Source organism: Populus trichocarpa, chromosome 13, assembly GCF_000002775.5.
Source record: "Populus trichocarpa isolate Nisqually-1 chromosome 13, P.trichocarpa_v4.1, whole genome shotgun sequence".
Classification (NCBI taxonomy): Eukaryota; Viridiplantae; Streptophyta; class Magnoliopsida; order Malpighiales; family Salicaceae; genus Populus; species Populus trichocarpa.
In genome coordinates this window covers 3,938,634-3,964,599 of record NC_037297.2, presented here as the reverse complement: position 1 = coordinate 3,964,599, position 25,966 = coordinate 3,938,634, and the positions used below count along the sequence as shown (strand labels likewise).

Sequence of the window (25,966 nt, the reverse complement as noted above, 5' to 3'; positions counted from 1 at the left end):
TATCAAAGCCCAGGTGTGCGGCCTAGATTGACAAACTTGTGTCCTTGGACTTTTTTTATTAAGGCCTAGGCACATGGACATTTTTTTTAGCACTTAGGTTTTTTTATTTTTATTTGATTTTTTTAAAATAATATATATTTTTAAATTTTAAATTTATTTTAAATTAGTCTTCATGATTCTTTTTAAGAATTATCACAGTCTTAGATAAGTATTTTGTTATTTTGTTGATATTTAATTTTACAAATATTTATTTAATTTTATTTTTTTCAAGCATCCAAATTATTTTTAACTTGTTAAGCTAACTTGATCGTATCGATCTAACCCTCACATTTTATTTTTCTTACTAAGAATATGTTAGTAGTGCCTGCCTTTCCTTTTGCACTCAAAAAATTGATTTGAGCCGTAAAATAGCATGGCCAACAATCTAGTAGTGATTCATACAGCAATGTCAAATATTGAATTTATTTATTCTAGATTGAGTTAATTACTAAATATGCTTTACTATTTATTCTAACAATCATTTTTTTTTAATCTTTTCTCTTACGATAAAAGGAAATTAAGTGAATTGAAATTTATTTATTCTGGATTGGTTTAAGTACTAAATATGCTCTGTTATTTATTCTAATAATCTTTTTTTTATCTTTTCTCTTATGATAATTAAAGGAAATTCAGTGAGTTGAAATTAACTTGCAAACCCCAACTAGAGTTTGCCAGACAAGTTAGGAGACTAATTACAAGCTAATTATTAACAATGATGATCACTCTAAAGTCTAAACTAATAATTTATACTTTCAAGCCTTATTGCAATTCAAATATAATTATACTACTAATTCTGGAATCAAGCAAATTGCAACTTAATAACACATACCATTGAAAAGGGAACTCAAATTCATAGATGAAAAAATAAAAATAAAAATTGTTTATAAACTTAGACTCTTTTTCCAGCATGATGTTCACGCATGCAGTAATTCAACACCAGATAATTGTTTAGAAGTCTGTCGACACTGATTATAATTTGGAACGGGGTAGTAAAAAGCTTTTTTTATTTATTATAATTGTAGTAGTAATAGGAATATATCATAACTTAGCAACTCTTGAGTGGATTGGCTCAAAATTTAAACTTTTTTGTTAACGATTCCATATATAGAGGCATCTTAACAACATGTTTAGGTCATTAAGAACGAAAAAATGATTTTAAGTCACTAATAGAATTGATAATAATGCTCAAGCATGAAGCAAAATAGCACCATCATAGCAACATTTCGATACCATGTGTTCAAATTGCAATATCGATCATTGGAAATGTAAAATTAAGTCAAATTATGCTATTAAATGGAAAGTACTTGGATTTTTTTTCCCATCCCAGATACTGATTTAAGATCTTGTTTGTTAACTCTCAGATTATGATATGATAATCTGTGTAGTTCATTTTCTTCATTATACACCTGGCTTCAGAAGTTCAGAACAAAATCTTTTGAACACATGGAATGTTGGGTGGCAAACAAGTAAACTATGTTATTCATTGTCATGTATGCAAAATGCAATTGATTGAAGCATGATTAGTACAGTACTGGGCAATGAAAGTAAAACTCAGAAATGATTTTCCCATTAGAGATCTGCTTGGATACAGTGGTAGGAAGTCAATATTACATGACTTTTACCTCGGGAATGAACATATCAACATCTTTTTTGCCAGTGCAACGAAAAATCATAAGAAAAGGGGAGCACGCATTTCTGATACATAAGCAAGCATCTTCTACTTGAGAGAATGCCTCAAATACTATTGTCTTGTGAACACTTTTCTGATTTCAATTACGTTCAACAGCTCTCAATTCCTGACCCTCACGAAGTACCAATAAGCATGATGAGAAAGATTTGCTTCCCGATTCTTTCCTTTAATTTATGTGTTCTTCCACATCCACATTATCCTTAATCAAGAAAGAGCTCATTTCTGAAATACCTTAAGCCGCTCATCACGATCAGGCATATGTTTCATGCTTGTTCATGTATATCATCCCCATTTTATGGAATAGTTTTGAAAAAAATATCACCCAACAACCATCAAACAACAAGAATTAGGCTTCCGAGAGATGTTCAAAAAACTTCATGTAAAGATCTCAGTTTGGCCTGTTAAAACACTTGTGAGCTGTTAGCAGTTTCCTTGGCATCAATACAAGCAAACCAAAAGACATTCTCACTAGACTCTAGATCCACCTGGCTCTCCGATCATTCACACCAAACTATTGCCAGGAAGTTTAAAGGCATTTCTCTTGTTCATCAGTTTTCTCAACCTCTCAGCATCCTCATACCGTCCAGCACCAGCAAAGATGTTATACATAAGCACATAGTCACCTCCGTATCCTCTCTCCATCTCCATTATCTTCCTTGTAACCCTCTCACCCATCTCAACATTACCATGAAAGCTACATGCACCCAACAGGGTCCTCCAAATCACAACATTAACAATCTCACTAGGAATCTCTAAAGCCATATTCTCTGCTTCTTCTAGCCTCCCTGTCCTCCCCAACATGTCTACTACACACCCATAATGCTTAATATCAGGCAAAACTCCATGCTCATTCACCATCTTGTAAAAACACCTAAGCCCCTCGTCAACCAATCCGCCATGGCTACAAGCATTCAAAACACTCAAGAATGTCACTCTATTTGGCTTCAAACCTGCTTTCTCCATCCTTTCAAAATATTCCACCGCTTCCTTCCACATCCCATGCATTGCAAACCCGGAAATGATGGATGTCCATGATACCAAATTCTTCCTCTCCACCGAAATATCCTCAAAAAACTTAAAGGCACTCGCTATGCAACCACATTTCGAATAACAATCTATAATCGAATTAGCAACACGTATATCAAAAGCATTAAATCCTCTTTTCTCTGCATAACCATGGATCAAGCTGCAAGATTTTAACTCCCCCATATTAGAAATAGCCGGTAAAATTGCAAGAATAGTTATTTCAGTAGGCTTTATACCCTCACACACAACCATTCTTCGAAACAAAGACAAACCCTCACTATACTTGTTGTTTCTGATATACCCATCAATTATTCCAGTCCATGAAACAACATTCTTTTCAGGCATCTCATCAAAGAGAGAACTAGCAAATTCAAGTTTACCCCATTTAACCAGCCCAGTAATCATCACATTCCAAGTAACCACATTTCTCTTGGGCATTTCATCAAACAAAATCATAGCATCACCTAAAACCCCACTAGATAAGTACATATTCAAAAGAGCAGTTTGTACATAAACATGATATTGAAAACCCACTTTGAATATACGACTATGAAACTGAGTTCCAAGAATTGGACAAGAACAGTTAGTGCTAGTATTTACGAGGAAAAAGTAGGTAAAGCTATCAAATGAAGGGGGAGGCAATGAAGAAGAGTGAAAGTAAACTTCTTGCATCTGTTTGTAGAGCAAGAAAGCTAGGTGGGGCTGATCACCAAAAGAATAGAGTCTAAGCAGGGTGTTGAAGAGCAGAATTGAATGGCTTAATAAGCCAGTGGATAGTAGAAATGAGTGGACTTGTAGGGTTGGTTGGTGGGTTTTTGTTGGGTTCTGGAGTAACAGAGTGAGCAAGTGGCTTAGTTTTTGTTCTTCTTGTTTGATTGTTGTAAATAACCTTTGTGAGGTTAGAAAACAAAGGGATGCTTTTGCTGTTCTTGCTATTGTTTTGTTTGTGAAGTAAACAAAGCATGGCCTTGTCAACCTAAGCATACTTGCAAGGTGCCTTGGCTTTCCACAACTTGCATGCATACATGTAGTCATCTCTCATTAGTGCTGCAGCATTTTTTATTTTCTTTGGTTTAGCCGTTTAGGGATCGAAAACTTCAAGCAAGAATGCGGGCTCAAGATGAAATTTTTATGGGAAATATCATTTTAAAAAGATATATAGTTATCATTTTAAAACGTAGGTAAACCATTTTTATTTTTTTTTGGTTAGCATTAATTTTATCGATTGCATTAAATTATTGTAAATCTTGGTGTATTAGTGTTGATTGAAATAAAGACTTTAAATATTCTCCGAGACTGAGATGCAGTGTCTCTCTTGATTTGATCGCTCAATGTATGATTTCGGTTCCATTTACAACTTGGGAGACAAACTAGCTCCAATGGATTGTAGCAGCACTTTACTAGGTCTATCCACTGCCACTCTCAACATTCTTGCTCTTAGCAGAAGAAATTTGTTCATGAACCCAATTTCTTAGCAATCACGCTGCTGTGAGAATTATTGATGCATTTTCAGTTTTTAGTCTGCTTATCTCACGAAGAGAGATGAGAATAACTATTTTCTGCTTATCTAACCATTTCATGAAGCCTGCACAATTTCGAATGCCCCATTTGATGAAGTACAGGACAGGAGAGATTGACAACTATTGTTTGGTTCAATTTCTCTTTCACAAACATCTCTTTCAATTTACCATGTCCAGATCCCTCAACGCTCCAGAATGTTACAGAAAAAGAAAGCTCCGTATCAGAAAGTTGTGAATTTAAACGTTTCTGCATGCCGGAAACAAGAGGTCATCCTTTTCTTCTCGCTGGTATATAAGATTAGTACTAGTCAGTCAGCATTGCATGTCATAACCTCCTCCCCCTCCCTCTACTCTTTTCCAATTTGAGCTGCTTAATATTGACAGCAGCAACTGAAAATGCCCATCCATGGCAGCTTGCTCTGCACATCCTCCCCATGCACAGAAATATTGACATTTTCAACTTCCTACAGCCAGAGGATGCAGATACCTGCATGAAGGCAAGAATCATAACAGATACGATATTCCCAAATTTGTTGGTTGAGGTCTATATCAAGGAATATAATGTAGAATGAGTAATTAAACCACGAACCATGAGTGGCATAGTATAAACAGCTCCTATTCATGACAAGTCTGTCTAATTTGGCTTGGCAGCTGAAGGATTCCGACCAAATTGTATGATCATCGGTTTGTCTTTGAATACATATCCATTCACTAGATTCTGCAACCACAAACACATTAAAAAATATCAGTATATCATTACCGCTTTAGCAGAATATATAACCAAAGAATGCAAAGGTGTGTGATCTAGTTGTCATAAACATCTACATGACACTCCCAATTGGGAAAGTCAGATCAAGTTGCTCAATGCCCCTGGTTTTATGAATGCACTCAGCAGGCAGCACTTGAAAGGCATCTATTAAAAAATAAATGAACTTGCACAACAGGGGTTCAAAAATCACACAGAGGTTTTAGATAAACTCATGAGATACATACCAGAGCTTGATGGGCAAGTTCAACTGATGAAAACGTTACAAAAGCTTGACCCCTCATTCTTCCCTCCTGAAATTTAAAAGTGAAGGTCATAATTCAAAGTTGATCAGTCAGGAGATTATGAGTTTACAACCACCTATGCAATATGTCATGGCCAAAAACATGATTTTTTCTCCCAGCGACAAAGCTTCATTCATGTTCTCATGATTTTATACAAGGATTTTCCTTGATTCAGATAATCTTCACAGAAAAGTGTAAAATAAATTTCCATGTACTATGGTAATAAGGTGATGTGTAGTTTTAAGATAGTTGATATTAGAATAAGGAATATATATATACAAGGAATCAGCAGCAGAACACCATTCTCAAATTTCTTCTCTATCTTTGGCAGCACTTCAAATAAATATGCAAGCACCAAGTCCTTAGGTACAAAGAAGCATCTGAGCAATATCAATCTAGATAATGGTAAAATCTAAAGCAGCAACCCAAAAATAAAGCTCGGGATAAAAACCTTTCAATTTCCTCAACCCCACTCCATAATCTAGGTCTCGCTCTTCTAGATCTTAGATCTTACTCCTAAGCCATTGATCACATAATATGCTCTCTAGAGCATGCTTCACATTCTCAAGTTAAGAAAGAAAAGATTTACCAGAACCAATGGTCTGCTTTCTCATAAATATTTCAATCCATAATCCCTCTTAAAAATGTATTAAGGGAAAGCACCTCCCAATCCACAAATCAACAAGCATACCCTTGCAACTGACCATAAACATTCTCAACTCATGTTGTCATTAGATGACGCGCACGGTGTCTAGCCATTAAGCCCTTTCTCAGACACCAGTGCCTATAAATTTCTTAACTCAGATTTATACCATCTCTCCCTGGACTCCTTCCTATGCTAGCAGTTTTAATGGACAGGATTTCCTTGCACTTCCATGAAATTTATACTGCTTTCTCATCTTCTATTCACCAGTCCTCTCATTCAACATTAATGATGGAGCACATAAATGAAACTGTGTATTTCATACACCAACATAATAAAAGGTGGATCAAAGTCTCTCTAATGACCACATGGAATTTGTATCACATGAACTAAAACCTGGCATGGGCAATCGTTTCTCCTTTGTTGGTTAAACATAAACAACCATACTGAGCTTTATGCAGAAATTAAGACTCTATTAAAGAACCTCACCTGCATCAACTTGACACTGAGGCCACTTTTAGCTGCATCAATGCTTCCAAATAGTGATCCTACATCAAATTACAAACAACATATATTAAGCAGGTACTGTCTTTGCAGTAACAAAGGGCAAATATGAGTAACAAAATGCACACAAAGAATAAGCTGCAAAAATTCCAGCACCTAGTATCAAACACTAAAACCATCTCCTACAATACGAATATTTGGTACTAAACACATTGAATTATACAAAGAGATTTTAGAAAAAAGACCCAAAATTTTGGGAAGTAGCAAGCATCAAGGTTTGCCAGCTCACCAAATATGTAGAAGAAATCATCAGCAACCACTTCTTTGTCAAGGTTCTTTATGTACAGAACAGATGCAGGATTCCCAACTGTGTAGTTCTGCAAAATTTGAGACAGCTTATGCAACTGGGTGTATCCTTTGCAATTCATAAAAGTTACTTTCAGCCAAACACACAAACAAAAATTTCAAACTGAACATAGATTAGACTCAACAAATTAGGAAAACTATATTTATTCCTTGCAGAAATCACTTAAAATTTACAGACTGGGCACCTTAAACTTTGGAAGTGATAAAATTTCCTCTGGAACGAGCCTTTTACTCTCTATTTCTTCTGCAGTTGCATAGTGTTTCTGATCTGAACCCTCTGTGCCTGGGTCCTCAGATTCTGTCATAATGCTATCATCCTTATATTCATTATGAGTTACTTTTGGTGCGATCTTAATCTGCAATGAAACAATAGAATAACATGAATATCTGTAAGAGTAATCAGATAAGCCAACAACAATGTCTATTAAGCAAAAAATGACCTGCAGCACGGTATTCTTTTTCTTTATAATTGGAATTTCTTTTGGGACCAAGGAGGCAGGTTTCAGGCCAACAGATTCATGAACCACGTCTTTATCAGCTGCAGGTCCTACAATTGCTTTCCGTTTAATGCGTTTTCTTCTTTGTTTAACAGCTCCTGAGGCTCCATAAGGGGCTTTATCATCAACCTCCTACAAACATTTAGTCCCAAAGCATTAGTATTGAAATTATTAATGGTAATTAGAAAAAACAGTAGGAAAAACAATCCTGAACTGCTCTACCAAGAACACACGAAAAGAATTTGAGGCGACAAAAAATACATCATTCCTTGATAAAAGAAGTAAGAAAATATAACATCATGTACCTTCTGATATTAAATAATGGCAAATGAGGAGCAAGCATAGTTCGGTTCTAATTTTAGATTAGAAGCCCGCTTGGTTTTGTACATGTATGACATTAGCGAACACACACACATTATGTATAAATCAAGACTCAGAAATAGCAGCAAAATACCTCATCCGAAGACTCCATTTCTGACTCGCTACTAGATTGCTCTGCCAGTGAAGAATTTTCAGTTAAACATGGAGGAGGGGGTGGTGGTGGAGGAGAGGGTGGTGGCAGTGGTAGAGGTGGAGTGGGTAGGGCCATTCGAAATGGAGCTGGAATATTCATTTTGTTCATCAAATGCAACACCTGTGATAGAAAACTAAGTTGTTAACGACATTACTCCACTATGCTTGCAGATGACTAGAATAAAAAACACAATAAAATGTAAATACTAGAGACAAGGAAGATGATTTTGTAAATTTGTCCATAAATTTGCAGATTTTGGGGACAACCTGTGTATAGAAGCGAGGAACAGCAATAAGAGCATTTACAATGTTGGTCAGAATGTTTCCATCTGGTGGAGGGTAAGCATACCTGTACAAACAAAACATGATCAAATCTAGGCAATTCTAGCAGCATACCATGATAACAAAGGATAACGAGGATGTTTTGTTGCTCTATAGTTAATTGTTTGACGCTATAATCAGTTTCCAAAATGTACAGTCTTACTTAATTAGAGACCAGCCAGTGCTATCAAGGGCCAGTTCCTATGACCTGGCGCATTGAACTGAAATTTAACATTAAGCATGTGGACAATGGACACCAAAAAAGGAAGAAGCATGCCTCAAATAATGTGCCATCAATGTCTACCATCACAAGAAAATCCATGGCATTCACAGAGAGGGCACTGCTTTCCAACGTTGACACAAAAATATTAATCAAATAAGAAACTTTAGGAAGAACAGAAAGGTAGACATACTCCAAGTGAGGAGGAAATGGATAGTCAACACCAAGCCTTGGTGCAATTGGTTCACTAGCAGGTAAGGACCCAAAATTTGAACCTTCAATGACATCTCTAGTCACAGAAGCATCCTTCATCAAAGATGTTGGTAGTACAGAATCCTTTCCTTGTTGAGCCTCACTTTGTTTAAATTTACTATCCTCATTTAGCTTACTAGCTCTCTCCACCGATAAGACCTTGCCAAGAAACCTCAGCCTATCCAGAAAAACAAAAGAGACAACAATTCATTGGCTTATTTCACAACATTGGACTACCATCAACTAGGTGGTGGCAGAAAATTTTACCCATTTAACTGACGATGCGCTTGATAAGCCAGTCCTTCACTTTGGAAATCCACAAAGGCACAATTTCTCAATCTGCATAACCATCATTATCAAAGAACATATCACCTCCAATGAAAAGCACAGTCGATAGTAACACAACAAAGAACAATGGAGTCTATCAAACAAAAGAGACAGATAAATCAAAAGCAAAAAACATAAGTACTTGTAAAGAAATAAAATCATAGCAAAACATGAGCAAAACTAACGAAAAACAATAAAATTGACAAAACATAGAATAATAAACCAACCACTTCCAATGCAGTCAAGGCATAAACTACAGTAAATAAAGATTACAAATTTTACATTGAGATAACCTTCCAGAATTGCAAGGGCGGACAGAGAAAGCACCATAATGAGAGAAAAGTCTTGAAAGTGTGTCAAAAGGGATATCTTCAGGGAGGTGTTTAATCAAAAGGGTAACAATCACTTGTGATTCTACTGACTCTGCTTTCACCTCTGTGCCTTGAAACCCAAAATTCTGCATCTGGGTATTCGTAAAATTCTGTGCAGAAGGAAAAGCAGCCATTGAAAGCCACAAGAAGGATATTTAGCAAGAATTTTCGTATCCTGAATTGAAGAGAACGATACCCTGTTTAGCAGGGATGCAAAGAGTTGTATATCTCAGTGGGCTGGGCTTTTCTTTTCGATAGAGTATGTAAGTTTGGATCCAAAATATATGGGTTTTGGCTGGTAGTTTAAACATTATAAATTACATAATAATAATAATAATAATAATAATAATAATAATAATATAAGCCTTAATCAAATCAGCCTTAGTGCTTTTATGGATTCAAATTCTTTAAGCAAATTCTACCCAAATAATAATGTAGTTGCTAACCTTTTCAAAATATATATATATATATATATATATATATATATATATATATATATATATATATAATAGGGTTTTTAATTGTAGTCTCAAACAATAAATATATCACTAGATATTTTATTGATTTAAAAAATAATGGAAGGAATATCATTTTAAATTTACAAATTGTCTATACAATATTCATATCAATTCTTTCAATGTATTGGATATGTAACTCGTTAGAGCATATATCTCTTAAAAAAATAACTGATCTTGGTGAATGCATCTCATAAACCTTGATCAAATTAGTTTTAGTGCTCTTATATATTCAAATTCTTTGAGCAAGTTCTACCCAAATAATAATATAATTGCTAACCTCTCCAATAGATATATCTATCTATATTAGATAGGGTTTTTAACTGTAGTCTCAAATGATAAATGTATAACTAGATATTTTATTGATTTAAAAAATAATGAAAGAAATATCATTTCAAGTTTACAAATTGTATGTACGATATTCATATCAAGTCTCTCAATATATTGGATATATAACTCGTTAGAGCATATATCTCTAAATAAGTAAATGATCTTGGTGAATGCACCTCATATCCTCTTTGAAAATAAATTTTAGTGCACAAGTGGAATAAGTGTTTGCATAACCACATGATAGTCATGATTTTTTATTTCATACAATCTGTAATCCATCAAATTCACTAATCTAGATATGTTTAAAGCATGATCATCAGGAAAACACGTATTCTTAAGCTATTGGTAAACAAATAACTGTACATTCTTGTCTACAATGAAGTTAGCTTTGGGCTTTGTGACCAGTGACCCATCATAAATCAATTTTATATTTTTATAGTATCAAAACAAAGATATATCCATTGCAATCTTTATGCTTCATTTTTCTTCCATTTCATGTCCATAACTGTGTTAAAAATATTTTCAAACACATTCTTTTCAATATACATGATATTAAAATTATGGCGGAGAAGATTGGTCTTCCAATAAGGAAGCTCCTAGAAAATACTTTGCTTTATCCACTTATAAGTCACATCAAAATCATGAAACTTCTACTTACCAGATTAAAAACCAAACAAAATGTCATTGTATTGTGATACCATGTCATATAATTTTCATCTAACGATACTGGTAGTGCAACATCCCTTTCAACTATACCAATAAAAAAATCATTTATGTTTTTTATATACTTGTGATCAGTTGGCAAGAATAGTCGGTAGCAATAAAAAAAGATATTTTATTATTATTTGTTAAGGTGCATCGTTACAACATATATTAATTATATCAAACCTATATTGAATATTGATAGCAAGATATATTAATTAATTATGTGAGCTAAATAAATTAACATTGGTTTAATTCAAAATTATTTAATAGTATCCCTAAATCATTATCAATTTTCTAAAAATCAAATTCCTCCATATTTATTAGAAATTTTCAACTTAACAATAAAATTGACAAAATATGAAACACACCCATTAAATAAGCCATTATTTATTTAATTACAAAACACCCAGGTCACAAAATTGAAATCAATTTCATAAAATTATAAACAAATATAATTTTTCAAAATCTCAAATAAATCTTAACATGTACAAATCATACATTCATACAACAAATTCTTATGGGAAAAATCTATAAAATAAGTAAATACACAAACAAATTACATATACTATATTAAAATGCCAAAAGAATTAACATTTTTAAAATAAGTTAAAACAAAAAATGGGTAATTTTGCGTACTTAATCTCCAGCTAAATGAATAGGCTAGCTAGCAGGAAAAACTTTTCAGCTTCCTTCTTTTTCAGGATCACACAAACTAAGCGAGTAGCTAATGATCTTTTGTTGTTTTTTTGCATAAAAATAGAAGAAGAAGAAATGAGGCATAGGAAGAAGGGGTCGATTGCTAGGTTATAACTTAACGAGTTTATTGCATTAGTAGTACCGTCTATAAGAATAACACATTATTTTTTTTCTTTTTTTTTCACATTTTTTTTTTCATTGTAATCCCCTTGGTATACACTGATAGGAAATTTTTGTCGGTTTTTATCGAGGGACATTGAGAGGAAATTATTTGTTAGTAAAGTTTACCATAATTTATCAATAGAATTATTCCGTCAGTATTTTTATTTGTATTTATCAAAAAAAAAATTTGTAATTTTCCCGGATTGGCATGAGAATAAACAATTTCTGGAATCAACAATTGATAAGAAGATTTAGTGAAGTAAATACCATCGTTAGAAGAACCCGAAACAAGCATATCACGAGAATTTCCAAATCTGGATAAAGGAATAGCTCTTGCCATGTACCATGCAGTTATGCTATGATTGTATAAAATGCAATTGAAAAAATATAGGCTACGGAGGTGGCCTAGCTAGGCTTTGTTAATTTATAGAAAGCAATATAATTTAGGAACTCGAGATTTATGGGTTTTATGGTAGTGTAGCTATTCTAAAACCCATGATTCATGCAAGCCCAACTTTCCTAGCTTCGCTTGTGGGGATCAAGAACAATATCACCTAGAACTTGGAGGATCATGGAGGAGTAAGTGGTAATTAGTGAGTTGCATGTTGGTCCCCTTTTTCCCAAAATGAAAAATCATTAGTCCACCTAGACATTGAATATTATTGATGGTGTAAGATTAGACCGACGGTCATGCTGAAACGGTAAAATTAGGTCATCAATCTTCATCACGAAAGTAGATGCGGTGATAAAAATCCAGGCCTTTCTTTCTAGCACATTTACCAAGTTGTTTTCAGTTCATATATAGCTCTTTGCCTTGAACAAATCACAATCCAATAATCAATTATCTTCGGTAACCCGACAAGTTTTTCAATCATCAGTAAGTGGATCGAACCTAGTTTTTGGATATAACAACAAATGAATATATCATTGAATCAGAGGTTGTAAGATAAATGATATCATCTTTGAAATCCTGTGGGATTATTAGGTTATATCTGCTCATTAGTTGCCCATGCAATTTGCAGTCATTAATTAGTTGATGGAGAGGAAAAACTTGTTAAACTTTGAAAGACATTAAAGCATGAGTAGTGATAAGTCTATTCCCACCGAAATTGCCGTTCATTTTTCACGCAGATGGCTCCCACACTCCATGAATGCTTGAGTAATTAATTGTGGAATTAAAGATTATATATTTAAGCAATTATAATCACAGATCTTGCCCTAATTTCTATTATTATATTCTTATACTTTTTTGGTCTTTATATGTTTGCTTGAGCGAGGGTGAGCATTATTATTCAGTTTAAACTGAAAACCGAACGGTATTAAATCATTTGGATTCAGATTTCAATAAAAAAAATCGAATTATTATTATTATATATAAAGAATAAAAGACCTTAATACTTAAAAAATTCTTATCATTTGCCATATATTTAAGGACTGAGGTTGTGATCTTTGTGAATTATGTTGGAACTTTATTTGTGTCAACGTATTTTAATTGCTAAATTGAGATTATTATGAATTAATATTATTGCACATAATCGAGTCATGAGTTTCCAGCTCGAAATTCCTCAAGCCACGGTCTATTGCAAATAGTTTTTCGCAATGATTATACTTGTGGTTAACTTTGATTTTGACTTTTTAAGCATAATTTAAAAAAAAAAATTAAAAACTCAATTTTCCATTAGGCAAAAAACTGAACATTAATTCAGCTGATTAACAATCGAAATATGACCCCCCCTATATCTATTTATTTGTATTTTTTTATTAATATAGATGTTCGGGCTAGTTTGCGCATATCTCGACTAATCTCAGGTACGGGTCCTAAAGTTAACGACCATGTAAGCCTTCAGTGACTCTGAGGTTTGTGAGACTCGAACTGGTAACCTCTAGGGAGCAAACCTAGAACCTTACCAGTTAAGTTACATCTCTCATGATTTTATTTGTATCTTAATATCTCAGGAGATTACATGAAGAGTGTAATACATTTCAAGAGCCTAACCCATGACATTAGCTGAGAAATCAAACTTAAAAAAGTAGATTAGTTGTTAAAAAGAAATAAATTATTTATGGTTTTGTCGTTTTCATATACTTATAAAAGCACTAGATTTTCCTTTCAAAGATAAACTATTCATGTCAAGATGAATATATTCACGAAGAATTTTACTCTTTATATCTTATCATTTCAAGAAAGAAACACTCCTTTTATCTGATTAGAGCATCCCCGAAGACCACAATTACAAGCAATGTGCATAAAAACAAGATTGTAACGAGACAGAAACTATCGCGTATATATCCAAACAAGTATTTGTTGAAAGAACGAGAGATATTTAGGCGGATAAAAAGAAAAGAGCAGTGATAATTACACCCTTGGAAATTTCGGAGTCCATACCTAACCAAAAATAAAATAAGGGATTTCATTAATTCTCAAGGGAATGATTTCGTACTTTGATTTCACAAATAGGAATCAAAACGAAGGGTCCAGTTATGGAATCTGGGCACACCAATACAGGTCACTTTGAACGAGGATGATGTGTTCCCACCTGGAAACTCCACTGGAGATGGAGGAAATCAGATGACATCGACTTGCCTGATGGAGTTGGGGCCATACTCTTGAAAACTCATCCATCATTAATTGATTCTATTTCATGTGACTTGAGTTGATTAATTTGAAGGTTGAAGAGGGCTGATCCCTTTTTATTTTTATTTAATTATTATTAGAGTCCAAATCTGATGATATATAGTTTAGGGAGTAATATTTGCATGGGCATGAACAGATCTTGATTTTAAATCTGGCCGATAATATTATTTGATTAGGAGGTTTTCCTAATATGTTTTTTAAAAACATGGAGGGAGTTTCCCCAAACTCTTAAATAGTTTTTATAATTTTATAATGTACTCAAAAAAGTTATTGTAATTTATCATTTGTATAATTTATTTTGTTTTTCATTAGTTCCTTCCCTTTGAAAAGCAGCGTGGGATTTGCTAGGAAAACTTCATGTCAAGGTAACCTTTGGCTATAAGGCATCACGGGAGACTTTTCCTTCTTGCTTTTCAAGAGATGTTCAAACCCAGAAGCAGTAAAAGTAAAGGGTCAGGTCACTTTTATATTAACTACAACGATGAATCATCACAATGCGCACTCGAGGAAATATTTTTGTTGATTGTGTAGGTGAAGGTGTTCTGATTTTTCTTATCCAATGTCTCATACAAATTAATTAATACAACTAAATGGAATATTATATGAGATTCAAATATTGATTTATTACAGATTTCATCTCTTTTGTTAGAGCATAGCTATGGTTTTATATATATATATATATATATATATATATATATATATATATGAAGGTTATTGAGTCGGTCAGAATGTTGAACATTACCATAAAATTGCCCCCCGATCATAAATTTCTAATTCAAGCCCTAATCACAAGCTTACACACACAAATATACATGCATGGATGTCACACGAAAATAAAAACACTGGATGGAAAATATTTTTTTATAATTTACCAACAAAAATATCAATAAAGAATTTTCATCAAGGATTTTAGATAGAAACAACAATAAAATATATATAAAAAAAATTATTGGCATGATTGATGTGTCAAAGTTGCTGAAAAAATTATCAATAAAAATTTCATCATCAAAGAAAGTTTCATCATTGATTTTAAGACAAATTAAAACTTGATAGTTATATGCTCTCTTCCAAATTCCATCTTCTTCTTTCAATTCCAATTACAACAGCCCTCACCCTCCCTTAAAAAATCTAACTTGTACGATTTTCTAGTGTTGAATAGGATCCACATTTTATCTTACAGTGCACCTGCAGACTCATGATCAAAAATATTTTCTTTTAAGATTCGTCGATGTTCATCCATCCAAATAAAACTTGTACGAACTTGCTCATCATGAATCCACAGGCTCAAGCATATGGATATCGCATGGCCTTTATATAAGTTCTACATTTTTAGTCGGCTCGCCAATGGACTAGCTAAGCTCCCATACCAATTTCTTCACAATCAGGTAAAGTAACTTGCCAATTAAAAACTATGACTCCAAGATGTAATAATTATAAAACTGTTACCATAACAACAATGGAATAAAGAGATAACTCAAGTTCGTTACAATGAACAGTGCTATTAAATAAGATTATTTAGAGCATGTTTGATATTGTAATAACAGTTTTTTTTTAAAGTGATTTTTACTCGGAAAAATATTAAAATATATATATATATATATATATATATATATTTTTAAATTTATTGTTGATATATAACATTAAAATGATATCAAAACGTTAAAAAATTAATTTAAAAAAAAATAAAAAACGAGCTGCTGGGCAAATTGCCATTTTACATTCAAGTACAACTTTCAAGATACAGTTACCTCTGGTTTTTGGTCAAACGGGACAAGATCGTGAGAGGATGGCTTGGGAAGTGATGACAACGCTAAATCCAAAATCGGATTGCCATTCCAACTTCCAATGACTTGAAAAGCTGATGTTGAAATGATTAACAATGTCCTTTTCCACCAGTTTGATATCATTTTTTCAATGACTTGGATGGGTTAGATGCTATTAATCTGTTCTTATTGGCGCAGGAGGCGATGCATATCAATTCATACCCTTTTTCAGCATGGTTTTTCATTTCTCATTTCTCTTTCCAATTAATAATATTTCCATTTCAAAGATGCAAGAAGTTGAGAGTAAATGTCACTATAAATTACTATCATAGCTCTGTATATTAATTAGACCTTATTATATATACATAAATAGGATTAGGAAATTAATGGTCATCAAAGTCTTCTAATGGACATTGATATTTTTTTCATTTATTTTCCTTCCTGTTCCTGTTCCTCTTCCTCTTCCCTTGTTATTCTGGTAAAATCGATCAGTGAGATGGCAAGATCTTCTAGAACAAATTAAAATAAGACAGTAGGAATTAAATAATTCTAGTGCTTTCACTGATAGGGTACTGACATGTGAAATCCACCTAAAGTATATACTTTAACCTTTCATGCAACAACTCCCTGTACATTTTCAAGCAGCTGATAACAGATTAGGTTTAAATGTTGCCCAGAAAGTCAATGTTACGTGAAATTTCCCATCATTCCCTAAGATGGCTCCTTCTGAATAATAATTGATATTCATGTCAGATGATATGGCTCTATGTATTTATTTACAACATGCATGTGGTTCGGAGAAGACGCTTGCATCAAGAGAGACTCCATCGATCCAAAACATGCCTGCCATCAAAATTCTCCCTACTCTCTAGCTACATTCTCACTTCGCATTATTATTTTCTCTCTAGTCGAAAGTTCTGTATTGGTTTTGAAACTTCCAAACGTGAACTTGGATGAAGTTACAAATGATGATGCAGACTAACATAGCTAGTGGTGATATTTATATTGATTAGGAGCTCAGGATCCAAGAGACTTCTTATAGGCTAGCTAGGTATGGCCTCTTCACTTAAAAAACGTCTTTTTAGGACAAAACTTATTACGAGACAATCAACTCGAGGTGAGGAAATATATTTCTTCTAAAAGAGCCAATCACTTAACAAACATGAGCATATATCCAGATAGATTTTTTATTTGGATTAATCTGTTGTCCTTAATCTTCTTGGGATGTGCTTCTGCACTTGTTTTTGGTTCTGCCATGTCCTGGCTTTATTTATTGCTCACAAAAAAGAGAGAAAAAAAAACCACGAGCCAATATGTTTTGGCTGTCAAACTTCTTAATTAATGATACCACGAGCAATTTGCATTTGATAGGAAAGTCAAGGGTTTAAGATGCTTTATTATGACTATCTTACCCTTTAATTGATGTCTTTTCATGACAACCCACCACGAAATTATTAATTTAAGATGGAGCCATACCTCTTGAGAGGACTTAATTAGTCGTGTAATTAATTTGGTCATGTATTCTTGATATTAATTAAGAATTTGGTTATATATTTGCTAGAATCTAATTTAGGAAGGAAAAAAACTTATTCATCGATCGTCTCGACTTTTAATTTGAGTGGAAAAGTTATTTCTAACTAAACATATTTATAATTAAAGAAAATAATGTAAAATTAACTACGTCTCTCTAAATCCTAATTGTTCATTAATTTGTTCTTACAATTTACTCGAAGAGAAACGCGGTTATGGCACTATCGATAGAGATCGTTGAAAAGCAACATTTTTCGGGTCGGTGGGTCTAATGTTACCACCGGCAATTTCCATAAAGTCTCACAGCTAATAATTTTCCCGTCCTATTATTCTTCTTGGAGACGGTGGCCAACTAGATGGAGAGAGAAAGAGAGATGAAGTCTTATGGTTTTCGTCATCTTAATTAGAACAAACATGTTTAACGTTTGTGAGTGTGCGATGCAAGAAATCAAAATTATATATATTCCACCGTAGACCTAGCTAGCTGCGGGTTAAATATTGCCAGGTCTTATGATCCTGCCATGTAAAATCTCCATGCATGTGAAACATCAACCGACAATACAAGAACAAAAGCATATATGCAGTACAGCCCAAGTAGAAATACCGATTAATTAAATCGGTCCATCTTCCGGTGATATTCAGGTGGTAAATTCAAGATTAAAAATGAAATAATGACAGTCATGAGACGAGCTAAGCTAGCTGATTATCTTCAAATTAAGCTAGAAAAAGGAATGTTCGTTTTCTCAGGCGACAGCGAGGGTTTCTTCCTTTTTCCTGGTGTGCGAAAACGCGTAGTAGAATCTTGATTGGTTGGTCTCCAGCCTCCAGCCTCCATGTTATCATGCAACAAATAAGGATCTAATATATATAAATATATTCTCTGCTCTCTGTGTATAGCTTGTATTGCTTACATACTAATTACTTGAAATTAAATACCTGCTATTTAGCTAGATTCCCTTTCACTACTAGCTACAAAAAGATTTGGACCAAGAAACCCAGTTAAATTTCCTGCAAGACTGTGAACTATAACAAAAGCTTTGCTTTGAATAGAAAGGAAGCAGGATGGATTACACTTGGTTCATTTTTTTTTTTTTTTTTTCAGATGATCCTGCCAAGTTCTAGCTTAGCTCGATCTTCAATAACCGATTCAACTCTTTCTGATCTCTTGCTTGTCTCTCTTATGTTTCTGTTTTCTGTTATCTCCTTTCTGAAAACAACAACTTAATTAAAAAGAGAGTAAAATTCAAGTGACCTAGCTAGCTGCCCCCACTTTATGCACCTTGACTGGAAAAATGTTTCTATCAAAAAGATTGTTATTTGAAAAATGAGGACTACAGATAACAAAGAATATCCTGGTTACAGTTCTGCTTGCTGGGATAAGTTTATGGTTAAGTGTACCAGATTATCTTTCACAAATCAAGCACAATCAAGGTTATATGTAATGTTTTCGTTTTTTTTTTCTAATATTATTAATTGTTTTATAAAAAAAAAATCAAATTGTAGGAAACGAAAGAGTGGAATCCAACCTTCAATACAGTGTCTTTGCGTGCTCTCACGTGTGAACCAGACACAACTAATAATTTATGTTAGACCAAATTTAATAAGAAAACTTGATCGTGCATGATACGACTACTTTCAAGTATTTCCAAGTTATATATATATATATATATATATATATATATATATATATATATATATATGACGATGATCACTTGAAACTACACGATGATCTTAACTGTGAAAAAAATCACGAGCACCTTAGCATGAATCAATTGCTAGTTATATTGGTAGCGAGTGTAAAAAAAAAAATTAATTTAACTCAAAAGTTTAAACTGTTAGATAAAATCTAAAATATAATTTATATTATTTTTAAATATACCTCTCAAATAAAAATCATTTAACTTGAAACTTGTACAGACTCGCACTATCTTGTGCTTAATTTTTACTAAATAAATAAGGATGATAAGATTCGAACTCGTAACTGCTTGTCATCAAGGTTTTGATACTATATAAAAAAATTATCTCAACCTAAAAATTTAAATTATCAAGTGAGATCTCAAAATATAATTTATATTATTCCCTAACATAATTAGCGAGATGTTGCTTGTAATACTAGCGAGGAATGCTCTTTTGGCTTGAGAGAAATTACAACTTGCTTAAGAAACCAAGCTAATAAGGTTGATAATGCTATCACCATGTTTTTAATTCAAAAAATCTCACAGAGTGGCACCTAAAGCGTAGATTCAGGGAATGATTCACGTGATTCTTGAACATTTTATTCTCAATATATATGAGGTTACATATATCCACTTGTCAATCTCAAATTAATTTAAATTTTATGTACTGCGATTTCTGATCATGATCCATAGAACAGAAATGACACTTTAATTTCTTGCTAGTTCTCCCTGCATATAACTTGTTGCCTCTTCTTATCGCAAGTGACATGTATCTAGGCCGATTTAGAGAAATCAAACACCAACCTAGCGACCTAGCTAGCGTCAAGTTCTCACAAACCAAAAAAAAACACAAGTAAAAACACCATCCTATATATTTCAAGTTCAGATCCCCTTAACCGAGCTTAGAAAATCAATGCATCGGTCACGCATTTCTCATTAAAGAAACATATTGATAAGCATTATGTTAACATTTATTTAAGGCTTTAATTAGCTTGTTAATTTCACTATCTAGTCGATGCAGTGCTGAGGAAATGCATGGAATATTTAGTATGGTAGGATAAAGTGTTTTTTAAAGGTATTTTTTGCTTGAAAATATATAAAAGTATTTTTAAAAATAATTCGTTTTATATTAGTATATCAAAACAATTAAAAACCATGAAATCAAGCCAAATACATTTTTAAAATACAATTTTAAATGCAAAGATAAAAAAAACTGTGCTCGATTTTTTTGCAATTGCGCACGGAATCAAGGATTAGAGTAAAGTGCATTTGGAGGTTATATACTCTTTCATTAATTTGCATCCAAAGAGAAAATGCACATTAAAAAAAAAAAAGACAATCAAATAACACGAGAATAAAAATGAACAAAGTATAAACAGAAAAAATAAAGAAAACCCGAAAGAATATTAATGCACTAATATAAAGATGTACATGAAGCTTTTATATATATTCATGGCATCATTCCTTTGGTGTCTACCAATCAAATAAAAATGAAATCCGTAAAAGGATGGACACCATGAACTAATTAATCTATACAAAGTATTTATATCAATCCAAAGAAAACTTTTCAAGCTCTAATCAAGATACGTAACTAGTGGAGAGAAAACTGTTGCAAATTTATGTATCCTGAGGTTTTTCTTCTGTTTTTTTCTGGTTACATATATATATATCCTAAGAATCTATAGAACAAATAAACAAAGCGAACATATATATTCTCTATAATCTTCAGTAATCCCACATGTAATCTGCAATGGGACCAGCTAATGGATCCTCAAGACTTTCGTAAAACTCATTGTGGCTTCCTATTTCTTGCTTCGATACGACGGAGGATATCTCAGTTGTGGTGTTCACGTCTGTGCTAAGTCCAGTGTCCTGTGAAAGGCTGACCATAGATTGGTTAGATGAGAACTGTTCAACCTTGCACTGTTTCCCCAATTGATCAGATGCTTCTCCATAATTATTTCCTGCAGCTAATGCTCTCAGAAGGGTTTGGCCATTGTTACCAAACGTAGAGTTTTGAAAGTTTGGAAATGAATTGGTACTTTTTCCTTGCTGCAAGTAAACAGGCATATTGGGATTGGTTTGAAAGGTGTAAAGAGGGTTTGAAGCTGGAGTTTGAAGGTGAAAACTTGAGTTTGGTGTTTGGTAGTTGGTATTTGGAGGTTGAACAAAGCCTTGATTGTTGTTGAGCATGCTAGTATTGGAGAAGCAATTTCCATCTGAGGATCTTGAAGTCATCATTGCCTTGAACTCATTGTTATCGGCATCGCTGAAGCTGCTAGTGTAATTAGGGGGGTCCATGAGAGGTGGGAGTGAGGAGCAATCCAAGAAATCATCTCCCAAAGAGTTCATTCTTAGGAGATCATGAATTGAAGTTTTCTTCATGCCTGTGCTCTTATGGAAAATCCTACAAACAACCCATTCATCCTGTACAACAGCATAGCAAAAAAGAAAAAAAAAGCCATGCTTAATTAGTCCAGATTCTTCATTCACACGAAAGCAAAAGCAAAAGCAAAATATAGAGAGGAAAAAAAAAGGAAATGAGAAAGCTTTAAAAGGATGTGACAATAAGTAACAGCTTAAGCTTTCTTTAATCAAAATCAAGAAAACGAAAATGAAAAGGAAACAAAAAAGGTGGAATTATTTTGTGCATGTGAATCGTACCCTTGCTACTTTGGGGAGGCTGTAGTAGGAGAATTTGCCTTCAAGCCTATATTCATGCATAACCCAATTGGTTTTCTCTCCTTTAGGAGCTCTCCCTCTGTAGAAAACAAGGGTCTTCTTCATTCCAACAAGGCAATTCTTTTCCTTGTGAATTTCCTTATCTTTTCCTGTAGCCTTCCAGTACCCAGATTCAGTCGCACGGTTAGTTCTCATACCAGTTGGATATTTCCTATCTCTTTGGCAAAAGAAATACCATTCATTCTCTCCCATCTTTGCTTTCTCTGTTCAAAACAAGTATTTTCAATAAGAATTCCCAAGAAATTCAGCAAGAAAATAAAAAATAAATAAAAATAATTAAGCAAAGAAAAGAAAAGGGTTTTCTTAATATTGACCCCAAAGAAATAAAGAAAGATCAAAACTTACTCGGCAGATCCCATGGTTCACACTTATTGAGATCAACTTCACCAATAGCAATTGCACAGAAACCACTTTTCATCACCTTCTCTGTAAGGTAATGACTTATGATCTCTTCATCTGTTGGATGGAACCGAAAACCCGCTGGCAGATGAATCTGATCATCTCCTTTGTTAACCACAACAGCTTCTTCCATATCAATAGCTCAACACTGACTAAAAACTTACTTCTTCCAAAGAAACTATATGGATAAATAAACACACAAGACACAAAAAACAGACTAGAAAAAGAAAGATCAGGTAGCTAGCTAGCAGGCAAGAGAGGGGGAGGATTTCTAGTATTCTTTTTCTTGAAAAGAAATTTGAAGAGAAAGAGAGCAGTTAAGAAAGTAGAGCAAAGGTCTTGAAGAGGGCTTAAATAAAGGAGCTTGTAGAGCAAAATATCGCCGTCTAACAAGATCCGTAGGCAGCAAGTAAGCCTTGTTTGAAGTCCTGAGGAAACCACCTCTGGGTTTTTTTTTTTTTTTTTTTTTTAATGTGTTCTCGTGCCGTGCTGTTTTCTTAGCTGGCTACTATATCTACCTGTTTGAAAATTAATGTGAAAAAGGGAAATGGTAAAAGGAGCTTTTATTCTATATATATATATATATTATTCTGGTGGGGGGACCCATGTAGCGTAGCAATTAGCAATAAATAAATAATAAAACTCAAAAATCCAAGCCCTTTTTATCTTCTTAAAAGTTAAACTACCTAACCATTTGAGAATAATTTCAAGATCCTAATCAATCAGCGTTTTAGCTTCTTAATTTTACCTTGTCGATTTTCAATTAATTTTTTTTTCTTTGCTTAACGGATTAGCTTTGCTAGCGAGCTACTGTTGTTGGGCTGGCTTGGCTTGGCTTCGTGCTGAAGCAGGAAGGATCATTCCCAGCAAATATGCAAAGCATAACTGGAGGGAATCTAGGGAACTATATAGAACTTAAAAGTCAAAAGATGAAGAAATTAGAAATTTCAAGCTCTCTGAACATTAGATGGGACTTAGCTGGCCTCCTCCTAATTATATTACTCGCATATTTTATTTCAATCTTGTAATGTACATACAAGTTATTTGACGTAAGAGAACTCTGCAAATCTAGGATTTGCATTTACATATTCTTCATTCATGTTGTTGTTAATTACAAATAGCTTTTTTTTAACGTAAAAAACAAACATAATTTTAGGCCTCGTATTTTTTAAAAAATCGTTTTAACATGCTGATATTAGAATTATTTTTTAAAAAATAATATTATTTTAATGTATTTTTTTAAAAAAATCATTTTAAAAAACATCTATTACCCTGTACCAGCTCTCAGCAGCAAATTATACATTTTCAACGCAAGATTTAGAAATGTAAACAGATTGCAAATTTCCAGTGGGTAGAAATTGAAACAAAATTACCAATTAATTGCAACTTTTCGTATACGGGAATCTTTCAACATTCTTCATTAAGCAATTTATTAGACCCTTAATCGATCCCTTAGTCTTTGTAGACATTGTGGGCAATATTTCATGTATATATATGCAATCCGAGAAGAAATTGAGAGCAATTAATTTTAAATGATATTTCGGAAACTTCCGATACAATACAATATGTGACTATTCCATACACACACAGACAAGGAAAAATCTCAAAGGTAGGAAATCAAAACAGCTTTTTGATGCTTTAATTAATTGAAAAGGAAGGATGCCAAATATCTCAGAAACGTTAACTAGAATAGTAATAGCCTGCAATTTGGACCCTCTGATCCACTGTATATTAATTAATCAGTTAGTCAGTTGGAGAAACATTGAATATTAGAAGAAGAAAAAAGACCAAAGCCATATCTTCTCTTATCAACCTTAAATTAAAATCCAGTCATATTTTTTAAAAAAATATGAAAAGACACATTTGTCCATCAACCATCACGTGATTTTCAATCGGGTCTCCAAACAAAAAAAAATCATAATCGGATATCTAACATTATCACATACCTAAACGAAGGATTAATTGGAATGATCGATGGGTGATGCCCAATAGACGATGATGGACTCAATTGGAGATATTTTTTGTTTGGGGATGCAATTGATAATTAGGTGTAATTGAGCGACTTAATTAAGTCATCCGATCAAGTCCTTAACAAATATTTTTGACTGGTTCTTTGAAGCTGCTGGTTTAGCTAGCAACAGAAAAATATTTTTGATCATTATAATAAATTAAATTAAATTAAAAAAAAACAATTATCAAATATTAGCCTTGAATACGAGTGAATTATTACCTAGAAGCGTATAAAATATTCATAAATGCAACAATCTATGACTTTGATATATATTTCAACACTCACCATCAAATATCAAGGAGACGAATATTGAATAGGATCCACATGGCTCCTCACACCGAGTCAATTAAGCGATAATTAAATAATTAATCACTAATTTGATCACTAATAATAGTATTTGCAAAACCCCCATGGAATTGACTAGTGAAAGTTGCTACGAAGCTCTCATAAAAAAAAAGTCATAATTTCCATGAATTTAATTTGCAATATACTATTAATATAAAAATAAAAGCTAAAAACATATATATTAATTTAGCACGTTATTACTCAAATCCCACTAGCTTATATATATATATATATCAAATCCCACTAGCTAAAACAAGATTTGATGGGAAATACTACTTCTTGATTGACTAGCAATTCCTACAGCTAGTGGCTTAGTCATGAGCGAGCCACAAGACACTATACAACACGTATGTTTCCAAATCAAAGGCAAAATTAAAAATTAAAAATTAAAAAAAAAAAAAACATACCGGCGCCGACTAAGAGAAAACCAAGCTCTACACAACACACGGTTCTAGCATCAACTCTTCTTTTTTTTTTTCTCTTTTTTTAACTACTTAGCATTTGCGTAGAAATTGGGCACAACCTCTCTTTAACAAATCACAAGCTGATTAGCACAATTAATTAATGGTCATATAGTTACGTGCTAGTATTATCATATTCAAATCGAGGTTTATTTCTATATTAAATAAATTATTGTATGATTAGGTGTGGGGGCCAACTAAATCCTTGTTCCACGTGTTGACATTCGGAAGTTGATCATGCTGAGTTGGAAAATTACTTTCTAGCTTACATCATTGCCGATGCGTTCACATTTATTACTTGACCAAATCTTCCCATTTGTGTATATGCACCGTCGACGATGACTTATAGTTGATTCATAGGATAATTTCAGATCAATTTTCCGATACATTTTTCTTGGTTAGATCATGTAAACGCTTTCTTTGTTAAAGATATGGGTTTTGTTGATGAAAATCAAGTAATAATAATAAAAAATCGGGTCATTTTAAAGCTATTTTTCAAGTGCTAGAACACTATATATATATATATATAGAGTCCAGTACCCAACCAGAGGGACATGTTCAAGATTTTTCAGTACCTTGGGTCGTTTGACTTGAGACAAGAACAAAAACCTGGAAGAAAGTTAGAAATTAGCTATATGATCATGAGAATAGAAGTAA

General features: G+C 33.2%; 3 protein-coding genes across 4 annotated transcripts; all 3 read right to left on the bottom strand.

Moving 5' to 3' along the window:
* Positions 1-1,578: 1,578 nt before the first annotated feature.
* LOC7489652 (pentatricopeptide repeat-containing protein At1g09220, mitochondrial) lies at positions 1,579-3,867 on the bottom strand. Its single transcript, XM_024583394.2, has one exon. It carries the CDS (start codon positions 3,788-3,790, stop codon positions 2,231-2,233), a length of 1,560 nt encoding a protein of 519 aa, XP_024439162.1. The 5' UTR covers positions 3,791-3,867; the 3' UTR covers positions 1,579-2,230.
* A 431-nt stretch (positions 3,868-4,298) lies between these two features.
* On the bottom strand, positions 4,299-9,559 carry LOC7489651 (U11/U12 small nuclear ribonucleoprotein 65 kDa protein). 2 transcript variants are annotated; one of them, XR_008057027.1, is made up of 12 exons: positions 9,262-9,559; positions 8,909-8,980; positions 8,583-8,819; positions 8,116-8,197; positions 7,790-7,969; positions 7,279-7,467; positions 7,024-7,194; positions 6,762-6,849; positions 6,458-6,516; positions 5,269-5,334; positions 4,858-4,993; positions 4,299-4,762 (listed from the first exon to the last, which is right to left on the bottom strand). XR_008057027.1 is itself a non-coding variant. In XM_002319109.4 (12 exons), exons 1-11 carry the CDS (start codon positions 9,471-9,473, stop codon positions 4,910-4,912), a joined length of 1,440 nt encoding a protein of 479 aa, XP_002319145.2. In that variant the 5' UTR covers positions 9,474-9,558; the 3' UTR covers positions 4,299-4,762; positions 4,865-4,909. The 2 variants fall into 2 exon arrangements, 1 of the variants encoding a protein (XP_002319145.2); XM_002319109.4 differs by having other exon boundaries at positions 4,865-4,993; positions 9,262-9,558.
* Positions 9,560-20,736: 11,177 nt separating this feature from the next.
* LOC18104112 (NAC domain-containing protein 87) lies at positions 20,737-22,838 on the bottom strand. Its single transcript, XM_006375819.3, has 3 exons — positions 22,439-22,838; positions 22,016-22,296; positions 20,737-21,778 (listed from the first exon to the last, which is right to left on the bottom strand). The coding sequence occupies exons 1-3, from the start codon at positions 22,623-22,625 to the stop codon at positions 21,077-21,079; spliced, it is 1,170 nt and encodes a 389-aa protein (XP_006375881.3). The 5' UTR covers positions 22,626-22,838; the 3' UTR covers positions 20,737-21,076.
* Between the last annotated feature and the right edge of the window lie 3,128 nt (positions 22,839-25,966).

Coding starts and splice junctions, on each gene's coding strand:
- LOC18104112 (XM_006375819.3), bottom strand. CDS start 22,625: ATGGAAGAAGCTGTTGTGGTTAACAAAGGAGATGATCAGATTCATCTG. Junction 22,297..22,438: donor TGAACCATGGGATCTGCCGA/GTAAGTTTTGAT, acceptor TGTTTTGAACAG/AGAAAGCAAAGATGGGAGAG. Junction 21,779..22,015: donor GCCTCCCCAAAGTAGCAAGG/GTACGATTCACA, acceptor GCTGTTGTACAG/GATGAATGGGTTGTTTGTAG.
- LOC7489651 (XM_002319109.4), bottom strand. CDS start 9,473: ATGGCTGCTTTTCCTTCTGCACAGAATTTTACGAATACCCAGATGCAG. Junction 8,820..8,908: donor GCGCATCGTCAGTTAAATGG/GTAAAATTTTCT, acceptor TTTTCTGGATAG/GCTGAGGTTTCTTGGCAAGG. Junction 4,994..5,268: donor AACTTGCCCATCAAGCTCTG/GTATGTATCTCA, acceptor TTGTGGTTGCAG/AATCTAGTGAATGGATATGT.
- LOC7489652 (XM_024583394.2), bottom strand. CDS start 3,790: ATGACTACATGTATGCATGCAAGTTGTGGAAAGCCAAGGCACCTTGCA.